Raw genomic sequence first — 20,837 nt, forward strand, 5'->3', positions numbered from 1 at the left:
TAGTCTGATTTCTACCTTTAGTTTAAGCCATAAGATAGTTGCCAATGCTTTGGGTGAAGTTTGTCATTTAAGCTTTTTAAGGTTCTTTATTCTTTCTTCTAGCTTGATAAGCAACATAGCCAACAAGAAAACTGGGATTTCCTGATATTCTACTGCTGGCTATGTCCTTTCTCTGTCTCCTGCTTCCTTTTCTTATAGCCTGCTGGACCAGGCTATTTGAAAGATTAGGGGACAGCCCTTCTCTGGCAATCCTTACTAGTATGCAAAAAGACAGGGAGTATTAAAAGATGCTATGCTTTGACTTACATTGAAGGTCAGTCTGACACTGCACAATCAGAGAATTGCCTAAAACACAAACCGTGCTTTCCTCAAGTGATGTTTTTTTTTTTTTTTGCAGGACGAAAGAAAACTGTAGACAATCAGAAACTTTATGAACTGATCATCTGTAATGCAACGAGGCAGTAACCCACATGTTCATCACACCTAACTAATACTGCAGACCAGGCTTCTGAGGTAGGTCCTTCTCCACAATCACACACTCTAACGCAACAGCTAAACTAAATCAGGTTTGACACTGCTGAATTTCAACAAAGCAGAATTTTAAGGCAAACTATTAAATCACTGCAGCATGCTGGGCAAATCACATCTCAGCTACGCGCCTGGTTTTTCCCTCTGCTCCCACTACCTCTGCTGAGTAGATAATAATGATACCTACGTTCTCCATAAAGTGGTTTGGAATCTACTGATGAAAAGCACTTCAAAAGCAAGGCATCAATTGTATGCACCTCAATTTGTCTTTGTGATCATCCGAGAGAAGATTTCTCCCATTAAGAAAAATACTCCAATTAGAAATAGAAACATTTTTTGGCCAATCAATCCTTGTGATGGAGAATAGTCCTTGATTAATGAATTGGTTAATGTTTTCAGACAATAGTAATTAGTAATTAGTCAGAATCATTACTCCTTCAACTTTTCTTATTTTTTCACTTACATACCAACAACTACTATCAACAAAAAAAAGCCATTTCAATTGGTAAACTCCAGGATAAGATTATTTTAATGGTGTTTCTTTTGTAGCTTCTAAGTAAACATGACGAACAGCAACCATTCTGAAGTAAATAATCAGACTAACACTAGCCTGGTAAAAATCATGGGGTCTTTCCCACACAGGTATGAATTTACACTGTGTTAGCTATATTCATTTTGCATCCCACATAGGCACTCCCACTGAAGATAAACAAGAAATTTTATAAGCAGAGTACTGTTTTCTGAATACAGAGGTTCAATTCACTAGACCACTGAGAAGTTCAGAGATCTGTTACTGGCTTTATATAATAGATATATGTAGAACTTGACTGTACTATCTTCAGTCATAAGATGATGTCATGGGAAGGTGGAGAATCTTGTAGGTGGTTTATTATACTATGATTTATATTAGGTGGGAATGTACATAGATGGATATATAATACCTATATATTTGAGGCAAAGTAAATATGTATATAACAAAGTAAATATCATATATATGTGCGTGTATATACATTGTACACATGCTGAAAGAAGTGTTTTAAGATTATGTTGATTCTACTGTCTGGTAGCTAAGGAAGGATTTCCAAATACCGTGGAGGCCAGTGGAGACACACATTGCTCAGGTATAATAAGCTCTATAATTCTCGCTCAAGAGAGCTGTGATTTTGTCAAACAAAGGAAGCTTAGCAAGTAAAACAAAAGTCTAAGAAGTTAGACAAGACACTACAAAAGTTAAAAATGGAAGTGACAGTCATTCACACACTAGTGCAAAAATAGAGCTAATAACAAGGTGACTTTTTTCCCACTGGAAAGAGAGCAGTAGTCAAGCAACTGGTAGAGTTTCATAATAACAAAAACTTTAAGGAGAAATGCACATCCATGCACAAGTAATGTGTCCAGAACAACCAAACAAAGCAAAGCCTTGAAATATCTCAAAGAGAATAGTAAGATTAGTGGAGCAGGAAATGTTTTCGAGAAGAAATGATAGAATTTTGCAGTAAATGAAGAACACTGTATGTGAATCAAAATGTGCATCTGAGTCAAATATGGGTCTGGAGCTGGAGCAGGGCATTCAGAGTGAGTAAGAATCGGTGGTTAATGATCAGAGCAGAAATCTCTTGACGGTAATCATAACGCAGATAAGACTGAGATTAAAGATTCAATGGAATTAGGTTGTAGAAAGGAAAATATGCTCAACAGGAATAAGGGAGAATCAGCTACAGGGAAAGAAAAAGGAAGAAAGAATATCTTGAGCTGCTGTGAAGGCATGAATGGCAAATAGAAGCAATTTGTTAGGTACCAAGAAGTGACAGAAAAGGGATTCAGATTGGATAATGTGCATTACCTGCAATAATCAGAGGATATTACAGGCAAATGGAGAGTCAATCCTGAATGCCAAAGTCCAAACAGAAAAGTCACATTGAGCAACATTCAGTGATATACTTAAGAGAATGTTCAATGTTAAACCCAGTCTGAGAACTATCAGTTGTTGGCACATAACTCTGTAGGATACAGTGGATATAGAAAGCAGAGAAATGTAGGAAGAAAGTTGGCTGCCCAGGCTAAGGTGTGTCAGGAATATAGGCTGGCCCTCAACTCAGAGGTTTGGGCATGAGGCCAACCTAAGTCTTATGACATATCTGTCACATTGCATGGATGCTATGGATACCTCTGAGCATCTTCAAATAGCACTAGAGATATACTTAGGTGCCTAAATTGCCTCTTGACTGTATACACACTAAAATACATCTGAGAGGACAACTTGACTTTTATTTAGAAGTCATACTTCTATTTAACCAGAGTGCTTTTACAACAAATATGAGCTACATGGCAAACCATCCAATTAAAACAGGGTTTGCCATGTTTGTATAAAAGGACAGAGGTGGAATTGGTGTAAGAGATTGCCTTGTCTGAGTTTGATGGTGACAAATTTGACACAGACGAAGAAGAGGGAAGTATAGTAGAATTAAGCTTGTTCTCAGTGGAGAGAAAAAAAGCTGTACTAAAGGTGATTTGAAGGGGCTCACTGCAAGAACTGGATGGTCTTCCTTACTGCAACTGAAATGACAGCAGCTGGGAAAGAGAAAGAGAGGAGTGAGCAAGACTAAAAATGAGATGGCAAGTCAATAAGGGATAGAAAGTGGCCCTTGGGATGGAAAGTAAAGATTTGAAACTCAAGATAGAGAGATACCTGGATCTCTGCAGCAAATTAATTTGGCACAACACTCTACAACTGGCCTCAAAGGAAAATCTAAATAATTGTAAACAAAACTTGATGAGAATTTCTTGCCCTGAAGAGATTACAAACTAAATACAGAGGCAGTAACTATAAAAGGAAAAAATTACACACAACAAGGAAGAAGAAAGGTCCCTGGAAAGGAGCAAGCGTGCACACTGCATTACCCAGAACTTTACCTCCAGAGCCACTGCTCCACTTTTCCCTTGATGGGGTACCTCATAAGCCTCTATTTGCTGCTTCGTGAGTCGGGCTAGTTTCTCTGCGAGCTCCCGCCAGTATTTGCCAAGTTTCACAGCCGATGTCAAAATGATGGTGTCCTGGGTAAGACGGGCCACTAATCCCTGGCAATCTATTTTCAAAAGTGCCTGCAACAATCATTTTCATTAATGTCCCTTTGAAAAGGAACTTCCTACAAACATCATTATCATTTGTCTTCAAAGACCAGTCTACATTTTTAAGCTGACAAATATTTTTCCAATAAAACTGCATTGCCCATAATTTCATAGGAAAGCTCCCCACAAGCTTAAGAAAAAATTAGGCTGGCATTCAGCTGCTTCAGCGTTCTGGTGTCACATGGATATTGCCCAGCTAAGGGATCCTGAAGGCAAAATATTTTTGTACAACAAAAATATCTGGGCTATCAAATTATCCTAGAGTACGACATGGAACTTAAAACTGAAACTAAAGTACTGTTGCACTAAGATGTGGTCCTTAGTCTACTGCTTTTCTAGAACACTGATTACACTGGCCAGCACCCTTTGATTTATTCCTCTCATATAATGGAAAATTTGCCAATCATCACACAGAAATGTGAAAATGAAAGTCCCCATGCCAAATGATCTTTCAAGAGCAAGTGAATTAACATGTTTCCAGGAGCAAAGTCCTGAAAGGCTGCATTCTCATTTCTTACTTATTTCCTCAAGAGCTAATGAGAAAATGGGTAGCGGTTATTAATTTTTTTATCAGAAAGATGTTCCACAGAAAATATTGGCTTGCCAGAACAATATCAAGAACGAAAACCAGAAAAGTTCCTCGGTGTTCAGATACTGATTTTTTTATACAATAGCAAGCTTTTTGCCTGAAAACAGCTACTTGTATATTTTAGTTGAAAATGTTCCATAGAAATCCTATTTGAAACAGTACAAATTTTGGTAGGTAAGACCTTGTCTAGTGTAGCTTATCAAAAAATAGTCAATAAGGATACAAAATTCTCCCATACTAGTGCCCAACTAGAATAATATACTGAAGTCACTCTACTGAGAAATAGTAGTATATAGTACCAACACCCTTTACACTTTAGCAAAGTGGACTGCCCCTCTGCTGCCATCTGTCACATGGTAATAAAATGGATTTTATTAATGGAATATTGCCAGGAAAGTTCAACTTTTACTGCCATACCACCAACATCTTCCTCTGACTTTATGGGCCAACATAATAAAATAGGAGGCATTACTTTCAGACCAGCCCTCATATAAATTGCTACCACAGAAAATAAATTCTAAAATATTTTCTATGTTTTCCTTCTGCAGCTACAACACTGAAACTGTCAAATGTGGACTGAAAATCTTGTCTTCAACAAACAGGTAGGTCACAGTTCCCTTGCTTTAAAAATATAATGAATCTTAGACATGCATCTTATGGCAGAAATGCTATAACAGTTCTCCCACTGTGTGGTTATTAATTGCTTCTAATTAGGACTGTGAATTGCTTAGGTAAATAATTTACTATTGATTTGTGACAGTGACAAAAGACAAAACTACTTCAACCATGACCTGTCAACATACTACATGAGCAAGATTTCTGGTATGTTTACAGAATGCTATTTAAAATAAATGGATTAAAGTATTATTTTTCGTAAGAGTCTGGATGCATTTACCATCTATAATTATCTGCAAAAGTATGTTCAGGCTTGTAAAGGTTCCTGTGAAGGTATAGGACAACATTTTCTTGTTCATGTTACTACTGACTAGCCTCCTGGCAATGCATTCCCAACAACCAAGTTAGTTCATGCAATACTTACAATAATGAGCTCATAAAGGAATAGTCTCTTTTTTTTGTTAGCATGGCAGTCTTCCTTTAGCCTCTTTACAACATGCGCAACTCTGTCTGATTCTTTATCACCATGTACCTCATTAAAGTCATCCAAAGATATATGTGAATATCCTAGCACCTCAGCCAAAGCTCTCCAGTCATAAACACTCTCTGATACTGTAGATAAAACTACTGAGTAGATGTAAGTCAGTTTTTTAAATGGCAATGTAATCTGTTCAACAAGATTCCTGGTTGTCAGTTCGCTGTCAGTTGTGTCCATAGCTTGCTCTTTAGAAATCACTTTTATGTTTTTACAGTGTACAAGACCAATCTTTCTTCTGAGAACTCCTACATACCACTCTTTTATCTTAGCTTGTCCAATGGCTTTTACTTTATCTTCACCAAGAAGTGCTATTGTGTCTCCTTTAAAATATTCCAGCAAGTAGTCAATTTTATTTTGACGTAGCACAGTTTTCAAAGCTACTCCATAAGTATTAACATTCAAAATTTTGTCTTGAAACTTTGGGTATTTAACTGTTGGTATTAAAAGCAAAGGTGCAGACTTGATTTCTTTGCGTTTTTGTAAGCGCTGTGGCCTACTGATAATTCCACTTAATTTTGGAGCTGGATCAGGAGTCGTAACATGGAATTGTGTTATTTGTCTACTTTTTGAGACTTTAATCTGAACAAGAAAAACAAAGAAATGCATCTCCCTACATCCTAGCATGGAAAACAGGAATTGCTGGCGGACCATTTCACCAGTTTTCAGTTCCTCCTCTTTAATATTTTTGCCTTCGTCTTCCACTTTCACTTCAAAATCTGGATCACAGGATACCAAAGAAATGTTTAGATCTTGGGGCTTGTCAAGCAGAAATGTATGTTTTCCCCACAGCTGAAACACTACAGGGGGCATATTTTTCCCTCCTTTTTTTATATCACAAATAGTAAGTTTTCCTGGAATGTAGTTATGACCAAACACTGCAAAAACTGCTGTAAAAGATGGATGAATATACTTGGGACCATAAATTCCAACTGAGACAGTTCTATGAATGTAGTCCCAGACGTTAGTGGCTGGAGGCTGGAGTTTGTTTGCCTGTACTGCAATCACTGTATACATCACGTGACTTAGGTCTGATAGCTTCACTTGTATAGTGTCTTGGTAAGTGTAGCAATTCTCTAGCTTCTTAAAAGGCCCTTCTTTATCAAGACTAAAAAAACACACAATATCACTCATAACTTGACTGAGAGGATCATTCTTCACTTTAGCTGCAACTTTCACTTCTAGGAAAATAGCTTCCTTCGTGTTGAGGTTGCTCAATGTAAGTTCTATCAGAGGACTTACAGTGCTAGACAGCTCATTATTAAATGACGATGGAGGGTTAAGGATAGCCCTTAAACCAACTTCTTGGAACTCTCCAGGTAATACATGACCTACAGGGACGTGAACATTGATATCAGAGTCAGGTAGCTGTACTGAACCCCCTTCATGATTCAGTTTACAAACTACATGAATGTCTGCAGCTTGCGTCTGTGCCCATCCAGGACTATGGCTCATGGCTTCTAAATCTAGGCAAGACCGAGTGAGTTGTCGGTGACTCAACCAAGCCATTTTGTAGGCTTCACGGTCAATTTGAAGGCATGTCATGTCAGAAACTGTAGTTTTTTGAAGCGTTGGCTTATGAGGATTAGATCTTCGGATATCAATAATATCCAAGAAGTCAGAGACACTCTTGGATCGTCCAGACCTTCTTGTTGAGCTCTTTCTTAGAAGACAGTCAATATTTAGCTCATCTCCTGAGGAAGCCAAAGAATCCCTGTCGCTAGAAACTTTAGAGAACAAATAGGACTTTTCTTTCAAAACAGAAAAGTATTTATTGTTTTCATTTCTATTGGAAGCAGCTATGTCATGTACAAAAGGATTGGAGGATGACAGTTCATTCCAGAAAGGGTTAGTCTTGGAAATAGTATAGGTATGTTTGAACAGATCAGACCACTCAATATCCAAATCCATTTTGCTTTCATTGACATCTGTTTAAGAGAAGAAAAGAAAAAAAAATAACCACCAAGTATTTCCTAGATCACAGAAACTTGAGACATTCCATTAGTTTCCAACCAACACTCTTAAAATGATGACAGGTGTCCAAATTTATCATCTTAAAATGCATATGGATCAAATTGTCAAGGGATATATTCGTATGTTTTTACTTCAGATCATTAAAGAGTATCAATATTGACTATCAATGCTTTTAAGTAGCATTAAGAATTTTTCATTAATAATAATAGTACTAACAAATCAGCACTGAAAGATGTTAAAAATCTTCTGCAAAGTTCTGATTACTATGAACAAGAAATGTTAATTAGTATTAAGCATGCTAAGATCCCATAAGGTTTAAGCCACTACATTTCAGTAATCCTTGGTCTCCTACAAAATTCTATGAGTTTCTTTCTTTTGTGAATATCTCTATGCAAAAATTAAGCAACCACTGTTTCATTTTTCAGACACTGTGAACAGTATGGATTCCTTCTCATGTTAGAGCACGTGTATTTAATTGATGTCAGCACTCTTACAATTTATCTCAGTGTGAGTGGAATTTGTTCTACCAGCTTTTCTTTTAAAAATTCATTAGTATAATCTATGATTTTTTTACAGTTTGAAATTCAGAAAGAAATTATTTTGTGGCAAATAGTTTTTCTGAGATTGCATTTAAATAGAATAATAGAATCCTAGAATCATTCAGATTCAGAAGGACTATTGAGATCATCTAGTCCAACCTTCAGTAAACAAATAAATAGTAAATAAAATGTAAATAGACAAATAAAGCTATATAATTGATATTTAAATGTGTTTTTATAAGAATACTCATCATTAACTTCTATTTGCTGTGACTATAAAATGCCCTAATATTTTATATTAATAACAGTTCACAAAAGATGGCTTATATTTTGATCAACTCACACTTCCTGCAACAGTCTCTTTTTCAATAAGGGTTTCTGTCACTAGTAGTTTGTCACTATTCTATACAGAGGTTATAGCATCCTTTCTTTGCACTTGCTTAAAATCCTATAAGGGATTTTAATTTTAGAGGTAAAACTCAGCATTTCTATTCATTCAGCATGTCTATATTCTTCATTATTACACTTCCCATAGAAGTTTTCAAGGTTATTAATTATTGCTGAAGCACAGGAATGGCAGTGCACTCAGCCAAAAAAAGAACTGAAACTGTACTTTTCAGTTCCAATTTTTCGTGAACTGTGACAAAAAGCCTGAACAGTGAAATTTTTCCACAGTTCCAGTAAAATCCCAAATGAGAAGAACCAAAATGGAAATTATCTGTTCTTAGCTGCCCATCTGGAAGGCTCTAGCATTGTCTCAACCAGACTCTTTGAAAGGAGCTGCCAGCAGGAACAAGCGCAAGGCCACCAGACTGGCTGCTCAATCACCAATTGGCCTTTCATTTCTGTCCAGTGTCCAAAAGCTTTCCCTGCATTTCAATGCTATTACAGTAGAAACATCACATTAAAAAATATAATAATAATATCTGAAGTAAAATTCTATAAATTTATATATTATATATATATACATATGTTTATGTCCTAGACTCCATCTTCTTAAGTGGTATGTTTCCACAGAAGTCTAAGCAGAAAGCTCTGACAGAGCTCATTTTGTTAGGGTGGAGTCTTTCGCATACTAAGCTAGCAGTACAAGTTACCGAAGTGCAGTAGGTTGGCAAGGAAATCATTCCTACCCCCCAGCTTGTACAGCTGGGTGAAGCTGTGCCATTAGTCATATCTGTAATTGGACAAAAATTAAGAGGTCTACCTTTTGAAAGGGAACATTACCTCAACTTTTGGTTTAAAATAACAGTGAGATTAAAGTAACTCTGGTTTTAACTCAAATTAACGGATGACATTCAATCCAAAGTTTTCTACAGTCCAAAACTCAAGTTGTTAAGCTAGGCTAATGTCAAAATTCCCTTTTCAGATTTCTGGTATTTTAAAGAAACCCTAAATTAATGAAGTTTGGTTAAGACTTCTCTCTTCTCCCCCCATCTCCATCCCCAAGAGCACACCCTAAATAGCACTTATTCATATGAGGATAATGGTTCCTCCTAACCTGACTGAACCATATTTGCCATGACAGGGAACTTCTTTTATGCTGGCAAGTTTCTCCTAGGGGACAGTGAGATAAAACCTGTACTCTGACTCCAAGGACAGCCATTATGGTTTAAGCTGACAAAACACAAGTAATACAAGAAAAACAAACAAACAATACAACTGTTGTACAGGGATTTAGAGGGTAGCTGTAGCTCTTAACACTATCAAAAGTTTTGTAGAAGTACAGGCTTGAGGAGGACAGCCTTAATCGAGAAAACAGCAGTAGAGGCATACTGTAAGTGGCTGAAGGTATCCGGTCATCCACATCAATCAGAGCGCCCTCTGACCTGCTCCGCGGAATCTCTGAGTTATGGAGGGAGGCTGTTCCACTACTGGAAGCATTTTCCTCCTAGGAAACAGTTGAATGTGTAAAACATTAGCAAGCTGCAAAAGAGGAAACTGTTGAAGAATAGTTGAGTTTTGCTCCTGCGATAGAATAAACGAAAAAACTTTGTAAGTGACATTATGGTTTAATTTATGGAGTTTGCCCGAGAGCACTGTGGTCCTGAGTGAGTCTCACTGTCTAATTTATAGCAAAAGCACCAGATGTAACAGCTACAGTACAGTGCAGCACCCCAGCAATTGGGGAAAACAAACAAATCACATAATTAAATGTCTTGCAAGTAGAAGTGAGCCAATTATACAGTAATTTCCATTATGAGTGTCTTGTATAAAAACTTTATAAAAATAATAATAAACATCTCAATTCCTATTTTCAGTTAAACTTGACAAGAAACTTTGAAGGAGAAGATCTAGGTCTGTTCATTCCTCTGTCAAGTAACATGGAACATTTCCAGCCCTATACTGTTGTAAATGACGCTAGTAAAACCATTAAGACACATGGAATTTTAAAAATAAATAAATAAATAAAGGGAAAGGGACGGGGAAAACCACAGATTTTTTGTGGTGCATCCACAGGATATAGCAACAGTTAGCTTTGTACAGGACTCTAAAGTACTACAGCCTGCCACTTCAACAGAAATTGCAGCCCTCAGATCGTGTTTTTATTGTGATTAAAAAGAGGAAAAAAATGCCTTGGGGAAGGTTTTGCTGTGGTTATTAAAAAAAAAAATAAATCAATCAATTCCAGTAGGTGAATTATGGGAAAAAAGAAGTACGCTTTATACTAGAAAATTACTGAATGAGAAACTGGAAGCTGGATGACTGTTTCAATTGTGCACAGTGCAATGGCTAAAGATGTGATTTTTTTCCACTGCAGATGTAACTCGGTACCTTTTATTCTTACAACAATGGCTACCTTCAGCAAATGGCCATCTGATCAGATGCTGATTTGCACTCAGGCAGGATGGAAGGCTGATGTCAGGCTAAGGCTGACAGCTAGCCAGTGGCTTTGCTGTCATGGGGCTGCACGCACTTTAACGTTCCTGCTATCAGAAATCTCAGCCTTCAGCTTTAGAAAGGCTGATTTCAGATAACAGTGGAAACTTGCCTCCAACACTCATAGTTTGTAGCTTCTGCTGTTAATGACATACCAAAATCAAATCTAAAATGCCTCTTTTACCCCGACACTGTAATTCCAACAGCTGACATCGCATATGTGTATAAAATTATCACCATCTGCTGTAAAGGGCAGTATCTTTGATAATGTATCTGCTTTCCTACAGAGTAAATGTTTTTCATTGCTGCTGCATCTTGAAATGCTGAAGAACTGAAAATGTTGTAGAAGAATGCCAGATTTTTATCTCAGATTTCCATTTCAGGGATTTGGGGTGTTTAATCACCAGTCTCGACTGTAGAGACATTATGTTGGTATCCATAGTTTAAATTCCTAGTAATTTTACAAAAAGAAAGTCTACTTCTTGTAGCATCAGCATATGCATTGTCAGCACTGAACTCTGACTGATGATTTATTGACATATTAATCTAAGAACAGTCCTTTGAATAGTTAATAAAAAGAACAAGTATTTCAGTAGCTCTTTGAATGGGGATGCAGTAAGTTAAGATGAGGATAGAGCAAGATAGGGCAAGTAGCTGCAGAAAAACTAAAATAAGAACCCGTAGGGGAAGGGAGAGGGAGAAAGAAAAACAAATCTCTTACACAGTGGGTGCATATTGTCAGAGACATAAGAACAAGATTGCATATTGAAATCTTATACACACGACAAACTTCTGCAGAAAGAATAAGCCAGTTCCTAAAAGGTTCCTCTGGGAACTCGTTAAAACCTTACCACTAGCCTGGCACAGAGACAGTAGAGACAGATACTGAAAAGGAAAAACAAACTCAAAAATAAGGCCTCTCTCTCACGATGAGGGAGCCCTTGTTATTTAGGTGTATCTTCAGGCCAGCCAAAAAGAGGAGGAGGGAGGGGGACAAGACAGATGTTTGTTTGCAAACATTGAACACATTTGGTCAGAATGTCACAGGATGTGGGAAATACCAAGGACAAGCCGTGCACATACCATGGGGTACTGTGTGCTGTGCTTCCTGAGTACAGTGACATGATCTGACAGAAGGGCTGGATCCCATTTCTTCTGTGTTTCAGCCTTAGTGCTGGGAGTGCTTAAACTCACAGTGCCGCTGTATCAAACTCTTGAAATAAGAAAGCCCAGTGCTTCCCCTTCCCTGTACGTAAATTCTGTGATAAAACAGCATCCTTACAGAAACTTTGGATAGGACAGCCCTATTAATTAGAAACTTACCTCAGTAAATACAAATGAACAATCATCTGCACGAGAGGAGAGATCAGTGCACATGGGATGAAAAACTATGCTGAACAGGAGCGAAGGGAAAAATTATGAAAAACCTTTGCTGCAGAAAGAGGGAATTATATATGGAAAGAAACAGAAGCTATGCTTTTCATTTATGGTAGCTGCTGAGTAAGAAAGATGTAACCTGACAAGTACTTAATGGTGCAGAGAATTATTTGACTGATAGTATGTCAGCTCACAGCGTGAAGTGAGCAGGAAATGAAGAAGTAAAGAAGTTGGAAAGAGATCATCTACGGTGGTGACCAGAGAGCAAACATGACTGTAGAGAGACATGACACTTTTTCCTATGAGAGAAAGAAATAGTTAGTTGGGTGCAGACTGCTATTACAGCCTGGAGGGCCCTGCCTCAGCCCATTGGGGCAGGAAAAGCAGGGCCACAGTGCTCCTGGTAGGCATGCTGCAGACTGTCACAAGGGAAGGAAAGCACACTAGAGGGAGTGGAAAGTCTCAGGTAGAAAACTGAAATTTTCAGAGAAGCCAGGAGACAGATTTGCTGCAAACAGCATTTTTGCTGCATGCAATGCCTCTGGAAATGTCTTCCAGGTTTTTTAAAATTCAAGTGCATTTTTTTTCTTCCTCTAGAGTCACTACCAAAGAAAACGTGTCCTGCTGTGCTTAAAATAGTGGTGAGGAAAAAAATAAAGAAAGCCCAAAAGCAAACACTTCCCCACTGCCTCTGCCCTCAAAAACAAGACAGAACACATTCCTTTGTGTTTTTAAAGTATCAGCATCCCAGAGTGAGACACCAGCAATATGCCTTTCATTCAACCTTAGCCCTGTTTGGCCACCTGCAAGAAGAGTCTGTGTTAGCAGCAGAGTTCTACTGTGGCAGTGTCACCCCACAAATTCCTCGCACATGTAGTGATAGTCAGGCACTATTCACAATGATTCATGGCCTCTACATCCAGAGGATGAATTTTGTCATTTGCAAAGACAAGACAAGCAACGCAAGCATGTGATGGAGATTGTAATACATTCCTCAGGCTCACGCAGCTGTCATGAGGGATGATGACTTGCTAGTTGCAGAGGCTATATTATTAGACTTACAAGTATAATTCTGAAAATGGTGCAAGTCTTTTTTGTCAGTGTTAAGTACAGTATTCCTGACCTAACTAAGTGCACAGAATCATTTAAATTCTAACAAATGAAAAGAAGAAAAGGATTTCTAAAGAGAAGGCAAAACAGAGGAGAGGGGTGGTTTCAGAAGGTACCACACATCATCATAAAAATCTAAAACACTTTCTGCTTTATATAGATTAACATGTCTGCAACTGAATATCAGTTACATCAATGGGTCATATAACAATAGTCCCTTGGTACTCATGGTCTGCAGACAGGTCACTGGATATGAGCCTACCAATCTCTTGACCACAAGGCTGAACTATGGTAATGTAGCTAATGGTAGTACAGAACAACGAGCAAAGTTTTCAGTTGATGTGATACAGTCTTCATCTTACTGTCAGCCTAGGATATGTGAGACAGTTAAAGAATTGCATCTGTATCTCATTCTGTACTGAGAAAGCAGTAGCTTTTAATGTTCAAACTAAAGATCTCAACCATATATTAAGCTAACTTACCAAGACTTAGCAGCAGCAATGTTAGTGCCTTAGTATCATCCTATTACCTGTCACTTTGCCTATAATGATAAGAAAATGTTTTCAATTGATATATCTACTAACTTATTCTGTTTTTAAATAGTTGACTCATTTGGTACCTACTTTTCAATTCTGAAAACTTATTATATTATGATAATGTGATTTGCAGACGCATTCACACTCCTGCCTGAACCCAGGTTTTAAGGCAGACCTTTGTGTGGTAATGCTTGTAACTGACATAATCACTGCTCATAATACTTAATTTGAGCTAGCTTTAAAGGGCAGAGCTAGTAGTCTTAGTGCAACAGAGAGCGAGACCTGAAGTGGGTCATCCTCTCAGTAGATTTCCACAACTTCACTAGGTGCTTTTTATAGCCTCCACTTAGCTCTCCACTACCCAGAACTTGCTGCTTTCTAGCCAGTTTGGAGAATACTATGCAAGCAAAAAGTGCCTACACTCCCTTTACAAAGCACACACCCTTCCTTTCATTCCACACATCTAGACTACTAAATTGCTTGTTGTAAGCATAAGGGCAATGGCCTTTATTTTTTATTATAAACCTTGCATTTGGGAACATTGCTTTCCAGAAACCTCAAGAATGCTTAGATAAATCTTGATGTTGTATTTTATGTTTCAGCTACCACACTGAAATAAGTTATGGTTTCTCTTTAGTATCAGAAAAATATATAGAGAGAGATATAGACATTGGTTTCCACCTGTATTACCAAATAAATTTTTAAAGAACTGAAAATGGAAAGTAAGGATATCTTTAACAAATTAAAGTTACCAACTTTGTGCCACTAAATTGTAATATTACTTCTTTATTCTGAACAGAGAACTTCCCACATTTATTTCCTTAATTTTTCTAAAAACTCATTTACTTCTTCTCAAAAGCCTCTAAAAACAATAATAGTTTTGTTTTTTTTTTTGGTTTGGTTTTTTTGTTTGTTTGTTTGTTTTTTTAAATAAAAACAAGCAAGCAAACAAGCACAACAGATTCTCATGTGCCATGTTTAAATAAACATACTGTGGAAGCACAGAGTTTCTTCTCTATTTGAGGTCCAATGAAAACATTCCCAGATACTTCACAGGGCTTACAAGTTACTACTGACAGTAATCCCAAGAGTTATTCCTTCAAAAGTGATGTTGGACACCCTCTGTAAGGAGCATCTTTTATTTAGCAATCTGATTATAAATTTCCATTGCTAAATGATGCATTTTTCTTTTTTGTGTTTCAGTGCCACCATAATATAAGCTATATTGCACAGCAAAGGTAGGGCTTCTATCTAAAGAGTTCTGCATGTAAACCAGAGCCTTGCTGCCTATCCTGTTCTTCTATTTTTTCCTAGGATTAAACCATCAGTATTTTTTAATAACTTAGAAGGATGAGAGCAACTGGGAACCCCAGAACTTTTGCTAGCTATGTATGTCTTGTGAGCTATAGCTTTTATGTTATGATCAGTTTGTAAATACAGGATACCTCCAAAATATTCAACGTGTTGAGCATTTTTCCCTTGCTTTCATCTTTTTTCTGATAATTAGACTTTTTGTCCTTCCCAAGCTACATGCAGAAGTTACACGGGGTCTTTAACTGAGCAGCTTACCTGGCAGTGGAGGGTCTATGAGGCCTTAGGCACCTACACGCAGCCTCTGCGTGGACAGCACTTCCAGCTTTCCTGCATAGTGTTTATTATGCTTTTCCCAGGAAAAAGGCTCTGCCAAATTGCCAAAAGACAATTTGCAGAGGGACAGATATAAGCTGTGGTCTCTTTGTGGACAGGAAGCAGTGGTGGGGGGAAAAGAAGCAGCAATAACATTTACTGTAGCAAATGATTTATAATCTCATGGCTGACAGAATAATAAAGGACACTTAAAAAAAAAAAAAATGCCTGTGTCTTGGAGTCACAAAGTCATGACAAAAATAACTACATAAAAACAAAAATAAAAAATAAGAGGCTTCCTCTATTCCAAACACTGGGTTTTGGCAACATCTAAATGTTTAACATTCTTATAGTTATATATGGAGAACAGCATATTTGCTATCCGCAAGTAAAGGATAACAATTTCCAGAAAATCCAATCCAGGAAAAGTAGAGAACTTGTTCTTCATTAGGAACCAACATTCATGCATTTCATCAAGTCACATGTTTCCCAAAAGCAATTAATTGAAGGGCTGAGCACAGGCAGGGGAAAAATCCCTCTTGACTTTTAACATTTAAATGTCTCATCTAGTCCAGTGGTGTGATAAGTGAAATCCTTCAAAAGCTGTGCTCTCTTCATGGCACTAAGTCAAAGCACCAAGGAATCCACCTGCAGAGAAAGGCCATTGTTTTATTCACTCGCAGTGCTTATAAGCTCTTAACTTTATAATTAGAATCAACATTAACGAGTGATTTTAAGCACCTATATTAGCTGGACAGGTTGCAAACATGTAGGATTTTCTTCCTATTCCAAACTAAAACAGACACAATAATGCAATGTGACTGACACTGTGCATGGACCCAGTCTTGAATTTCCAGCTGTGAAACTGATATACCTCCCTGGGTACTGAACCTACATTTTCTACAGCCATAGACTGAAGATACCTAAGCAAAACATGCAACATGAACTTCAGAGTAAATTCAGCTTGATACCCATGTCTGTCTGAGGCACTTTTATCCCTTAGTGCTCTCGTTTCAGGAAAATGAGGTGATTGCCTGAAGAAAGACCGCAGCCTATGTTGTCATATGGATCTAGTTTAGAGTTCCTAACCATAGCATAACCATTCTCCAGCACACTCACAAATTACATTTTGTTTTACTTCTAACTGTGTAACTGACACATGAATATGTGACAGAACAAATAGTGTATCTGACAAATTATGATTTAAATTTTTATTTTTTTAAGAAAAAGCATATACCTATTTTTTTTACACATTGATCTGTTTTGACCGAAGAGCTTGATTAATAGTCCTTGGCATTTTAGCAACATAAAGAAGAGAGCATCCAATAGAGTCTTAATCACTGTGACTCTTTCCAAGGTATACTGCAGAAAGCCCATGTTTTCTTTGTTGCTTTTTACGGCAACTGTAGACCACAAAACTTGGTCAGAACTTTTTCTCTGGTAGCAAGATGTCATTTCACTTAAAACATTTGTGCCTTCATTGCTGGTAACAGGACATTCATTAAGTTGCACCTGCCAATATTTTGAAGTTATTTTTGATATTGTTTGCTGAAACTGTAATTTTGAAGGGAAAAAGGGCGGAGGATTCATAAAACCAGATTTTGTTCTCTAAAAGCCAAACCCAATACTTCTCATTATATTGCAGACACTCCCTTTACATAGCAATTACAAATGTTCTTGACAGGAAAAAAAAAAAAAATCTTACTTCTATTAAAAGGGATTTATATTTAAATGGGTAGTTTCTCTACTAGTGAAGGCCATTTTAATCTCCAAATTGTACTCTTAGATATTTATCGATAGATTGTTAAAAATGACATACTTTTACTGAAATAATATGATTAATATGAAATAATAGAGCCAGATAGATCCTGAAGTGGTGATGATCCAGCAAAAAGAATTAAGTCAGAGCAAGATAAATTGCCACATAATGTGAGATCCCATTTAATAATCCATCTCTGATTGCAGCAAACTAGGCACTTCAGAATTAAGAAGTGCTACATTTGAAGACAGAGGAAGGTCTGCTTTTAACATTGCTGGTAGTTTTATACATGCATGTGATGCTGAAGACTGCACGTATGTTATTCTAAGGAAACATTTGAGTTCAAGATTTGAGTCAACAAGTTCCCAAAAAATTCCATGCCCTTATGTGTCTAAATTTAATTCTCAAATCTTGCTGCTTTATATTTCATTGACTAAACTATCTGTTCCTGTCTGTAGAGATGAGGGCTCCTATACTTCTCTTACTTACTACTCAGTAGGATAGCATGCCCAATGGTCATCCATTTTTATGCAATGATGACAAAGTCATCCTTCAGAGGGAGAAATAAGTGAATGTAAGCACTGTGTGAGCTCGTTGTTCCAGCTCTCGTCTTCCTCCAATCCCTATGTTCTTTAGTTCTTCATTTTTTCCATTGCACTGCATGTCCAACTGGCTTTCCAGCAACAGTTTTCCCTCTTGCAATGTATACCCTTAGCATGGATGCAATACCTCAGTGCCAAGCCAGGTTTCCCATTCAGGAAAACCACATTATTTTAGTGCTACATGTCGTGTTTACCATTGAAAGCACATCAAGTGTGTATATTCCTTTTTCAGCCTCCACGGAGAGCTCAGAGGCAGAAATCATTCCGGAAGTCCTCAACGACATCTGGCTGACCTCTTGAATGGATGGATTAACTACTCATGTGATAAATAATAGAAGGCCATATTTTAGCCCAGACATTCCTATGTTGACTCAATCCCTTTCCTTCTACTCACCTCCAAAAGCAACAGCACAGCTCCAGCTTTCACTTCCTAGGCTGCTACAGGCACTCTACCTCCACCCCCACTTGCTCCAGCTCTTCCATCAATGAAAACATCATTGACTTCTGAAGGCAAAATTTGATGAAGCAGATGAAAGCTGTAGTGGCTCAGGAGTAGCTTGAGCAGGTACTATACACAGGAGGCTGCCTGCCCATTCATGAAACTTTCTTCACTCATCTCTATTTTTCCATGCCATTTGCCACAAATAAAACACTTTAACTTTCTTTCTTCTTTTTCATTAACATGGCAGTGGTGAGAAGAAAAAGACAACAAAGCTGTTGCTACTTTCTTACTTCCTAACCATACACAGGTGCATTTGCGATAGCAGTGAGTGTTAGAGATGCAGAGGGAAGAGCACAGAAAAATCTTCCCCTAAATTACCCTATGTTTCATTCTTTCTTAAACAAAAATTAGTCAGTTTACTTGAAGAAGTTTTCATCTATATAAAAGTTTGGCTGATCCCACAAAGAAAAATAATGGCTGAAGTCATGCTGTTACAAATTCATCAGTAAATACCAAGCATATAGAAATCCCTGACAATGGGTCTCAGATAATCCCACAGAAAATCTTCAGGAAATTCATTCAGAAATTTTGTGGATTATACTCTACCGATTCAAATGTGTGCCCAGATTTATATTTCATTTACTATTTTTCATCACTGGTGTAGTTATTGCCTTTCTAACAGAAGTGGAGGGCTGAAAATCAATAACTCCTGATCACAGTAGTTCAGTACGTTGCCTCCTAATTCTCTCCCTCAAAAAAACAAACAACAACAACAAAACTACAAACTCCAGCCAGTAGTCTCATCCCTCTGTCCTGTCCCTGTTTTAGATTTTTTACATAAAGTATATTCATTTTCTGTAATAATACAGCAGCTACTGCAAGATTGAGCCAATGTCCAGCTTTGCGAAAATCTAGGTTCCAACCCTTTATTTTGGCTCATACTTTATACAAACTGAACATACCTTCCATTCCATATAAATGAAGCAAGTTCAGTATTTTGTAATACTAACAGTCTCAAAAGGCTGCAGTTCTTTGACCTCACTGACTTCTTACACAGAAAAGTCCTGTGTCTCATTTGCCATCTAAAACCATCTCTGCAGCCATATGATGCTCCATTCACTAAAAAGAATAATCACTTGGCATATGAAGTAAAGCAGCTATGGAGACTATTACCAGTCTACTTTTATCAAGGAAAAGTTACAGAAAATTGATCTGGGATCAATAGGATATTTAAACACTGGACACAGATGAATTAATTTCATATATATTATTTTAAAAGGCAATCTTCATACACTATCTCAAATTGAGGTTCTTCTGGCACTGTTCTTGCAGAAGGGTTGCTACCTCTGCCTGCTGGAGGAAAATGACAGTAGTGCCTCATATACTGGCTACAGCAGACTGGAAAGAACGGAACAACCATCAGCATAGGGCTGCAGGCTAGTTGCCCATTTTCAGTCTGATCATTGATAGCAGAATAAAGTTCACTTTGAACTGAAACCAGGTACAAGTATAAACTGAAATTCAGACCACAGTTATAGTAGCTTTCTAGAGTTTTGACATTCTTACTTAGAAACCTGAAGGTATCCGCCATGTGCTAACTCTGAGGATTCAATCTATGCAGCAACACCTTCCAAATGCCAATCCTAAAGAAATTTTTTTGGTTTCATCTTTGTAAGTTTGCTGTCCTTGTTCCACATGAACTGAAATGTGGGAGGAAGCTTTCACATCTTAATCGTAAGGCCACTGCCTTTGATGTTAAAGCATTTCACTCCTTTTCAGGAAGTCTAGAGTTTTGCATCTTTAATGAGTTCCTACTACTTCAGATAATAAGCGTTCAAAAATACATGTTATGAGAAATACTGCAGATTCCTGTAAATGAAATTAACATTTGATTTTAATGAAGTTTGGTGTTTTATACTTTTTCCATAGCAATCAACATACAGAGCACATGTACAGTGCGGCTGAAAGACATTAGACCAAGAAACTCACTCCTGCCACTACATATGTATCCTTGCCATTACTGTCAGGGGTTCCTCGTTTGAAGTATATAAGTGTCAAAACATGCAGATATCATATTAGCATTTAACTTGTAAACATCAAACATGCACCTTGATGTGTAATAGCAAGTTACTTTGCCTAAGAGGTTTTATTCCTAGGCTGCAGAGAGACTGGAGATTCCTGTTACTTCTCTATGCTACAGACATGTGCAAGCTTGTTTGTGCCATTTATTATACGAGATTTTCAGTCTCCTCTTATGGTAAGAAGAGACTTTCATGTCACTGATGACAACAAGCAGATATTTACAGAACATAAGATTCTCCAGCCAAGAACTATCTACTACAGAGAGCAGAAAGAGTGTGATATTTGGAAGTCAAAATGCAAAGGATATGTTCTACTTCCAGAGTTTCATCTAAACTCTAATTTGGCAAGTATTCTTGGAGATGCATTGCCCAAATGTTTAGGAATGAATTTGGTTTAGATTACAGTGCTTTTCTTTTAGCTATTGTATAGCTATCCACTTCCATAAGAAAAAAAGAAAAAAACAAAACAAAAACAGCAGTCAGTAAAACATCAGTAACTACATGTAAAGATATTT

General features: G+C 37.4%; 1 protein-coding gene and 1 long non-coding RNA gene across 3 annotated transcripts in view; one reads left to right on the forward strand and one right to left on the reverse strand.

Annotated features, from left to right (window-relative positions):
• The window catches only part of MACC1 (MET transcriptional regulator MACC1), a 30,774-nt gene that overhangs the window by 2,571 nt on the left and 7,366 nt on the right, over positions 1 to 20,837 (reverse strand). The window contains exons 2-5 of one of the 2 annotated variants that reach the window (XM_010712754.4): positions 15,382 to 16,086; positions 9,686 to 9,800; positions 5,286 to 7,324; positions 3,442 to 3,630 (exon numbers count right to left, since the gene is read on the reverse strand). In XM_010712754.4, the coding sequence (XP_010711056.2) occupies positions 3,442 to 3,630; positions 5,286 to 7,307 (2,211 nt within the window). In that variant the 5' untranslated portion in view covers positions 7,308 to 7,324; positions 9,686 to 9,800; positions 15,382 to 16,086. The remainder of the gene's footprint in view (positions 1 to 3,441; positions 3,631 to 5,285; positions 7,325 to 9,685; positions 9,801 to 15,381; positions 16,087 to 20,837) is intronic. The other variant, XM_010712753.4, reaches the window with a different exon arrangement.
• Positions 71 to 18,460, forward strand: LOC146544118 (uncharacterized). The gene is made up of 4 exons (XR_014883878.1): positions 71 to 513; positions 4,795 to 4,848; positions 15,016 to 15,050; positions 18,032 to 18,460. It is a non-coding gene; the product is annotated as an uncharacterized LOC146544118 (long non-coding RNA).

This window comes from Meleagris gallopavo, chromosome 6 (genome assembly GCF_905368555.1).
Source record: "Meleagris gallopavo chromosome 6, MGAL_WU_HG_1.1, whole genome shotgun sequence".
NCBI lineage: Eukaryota > Metazoa > Chordata > Aves > Galliformes > Phasianidae > Meleagris > Meleagris gallopavo.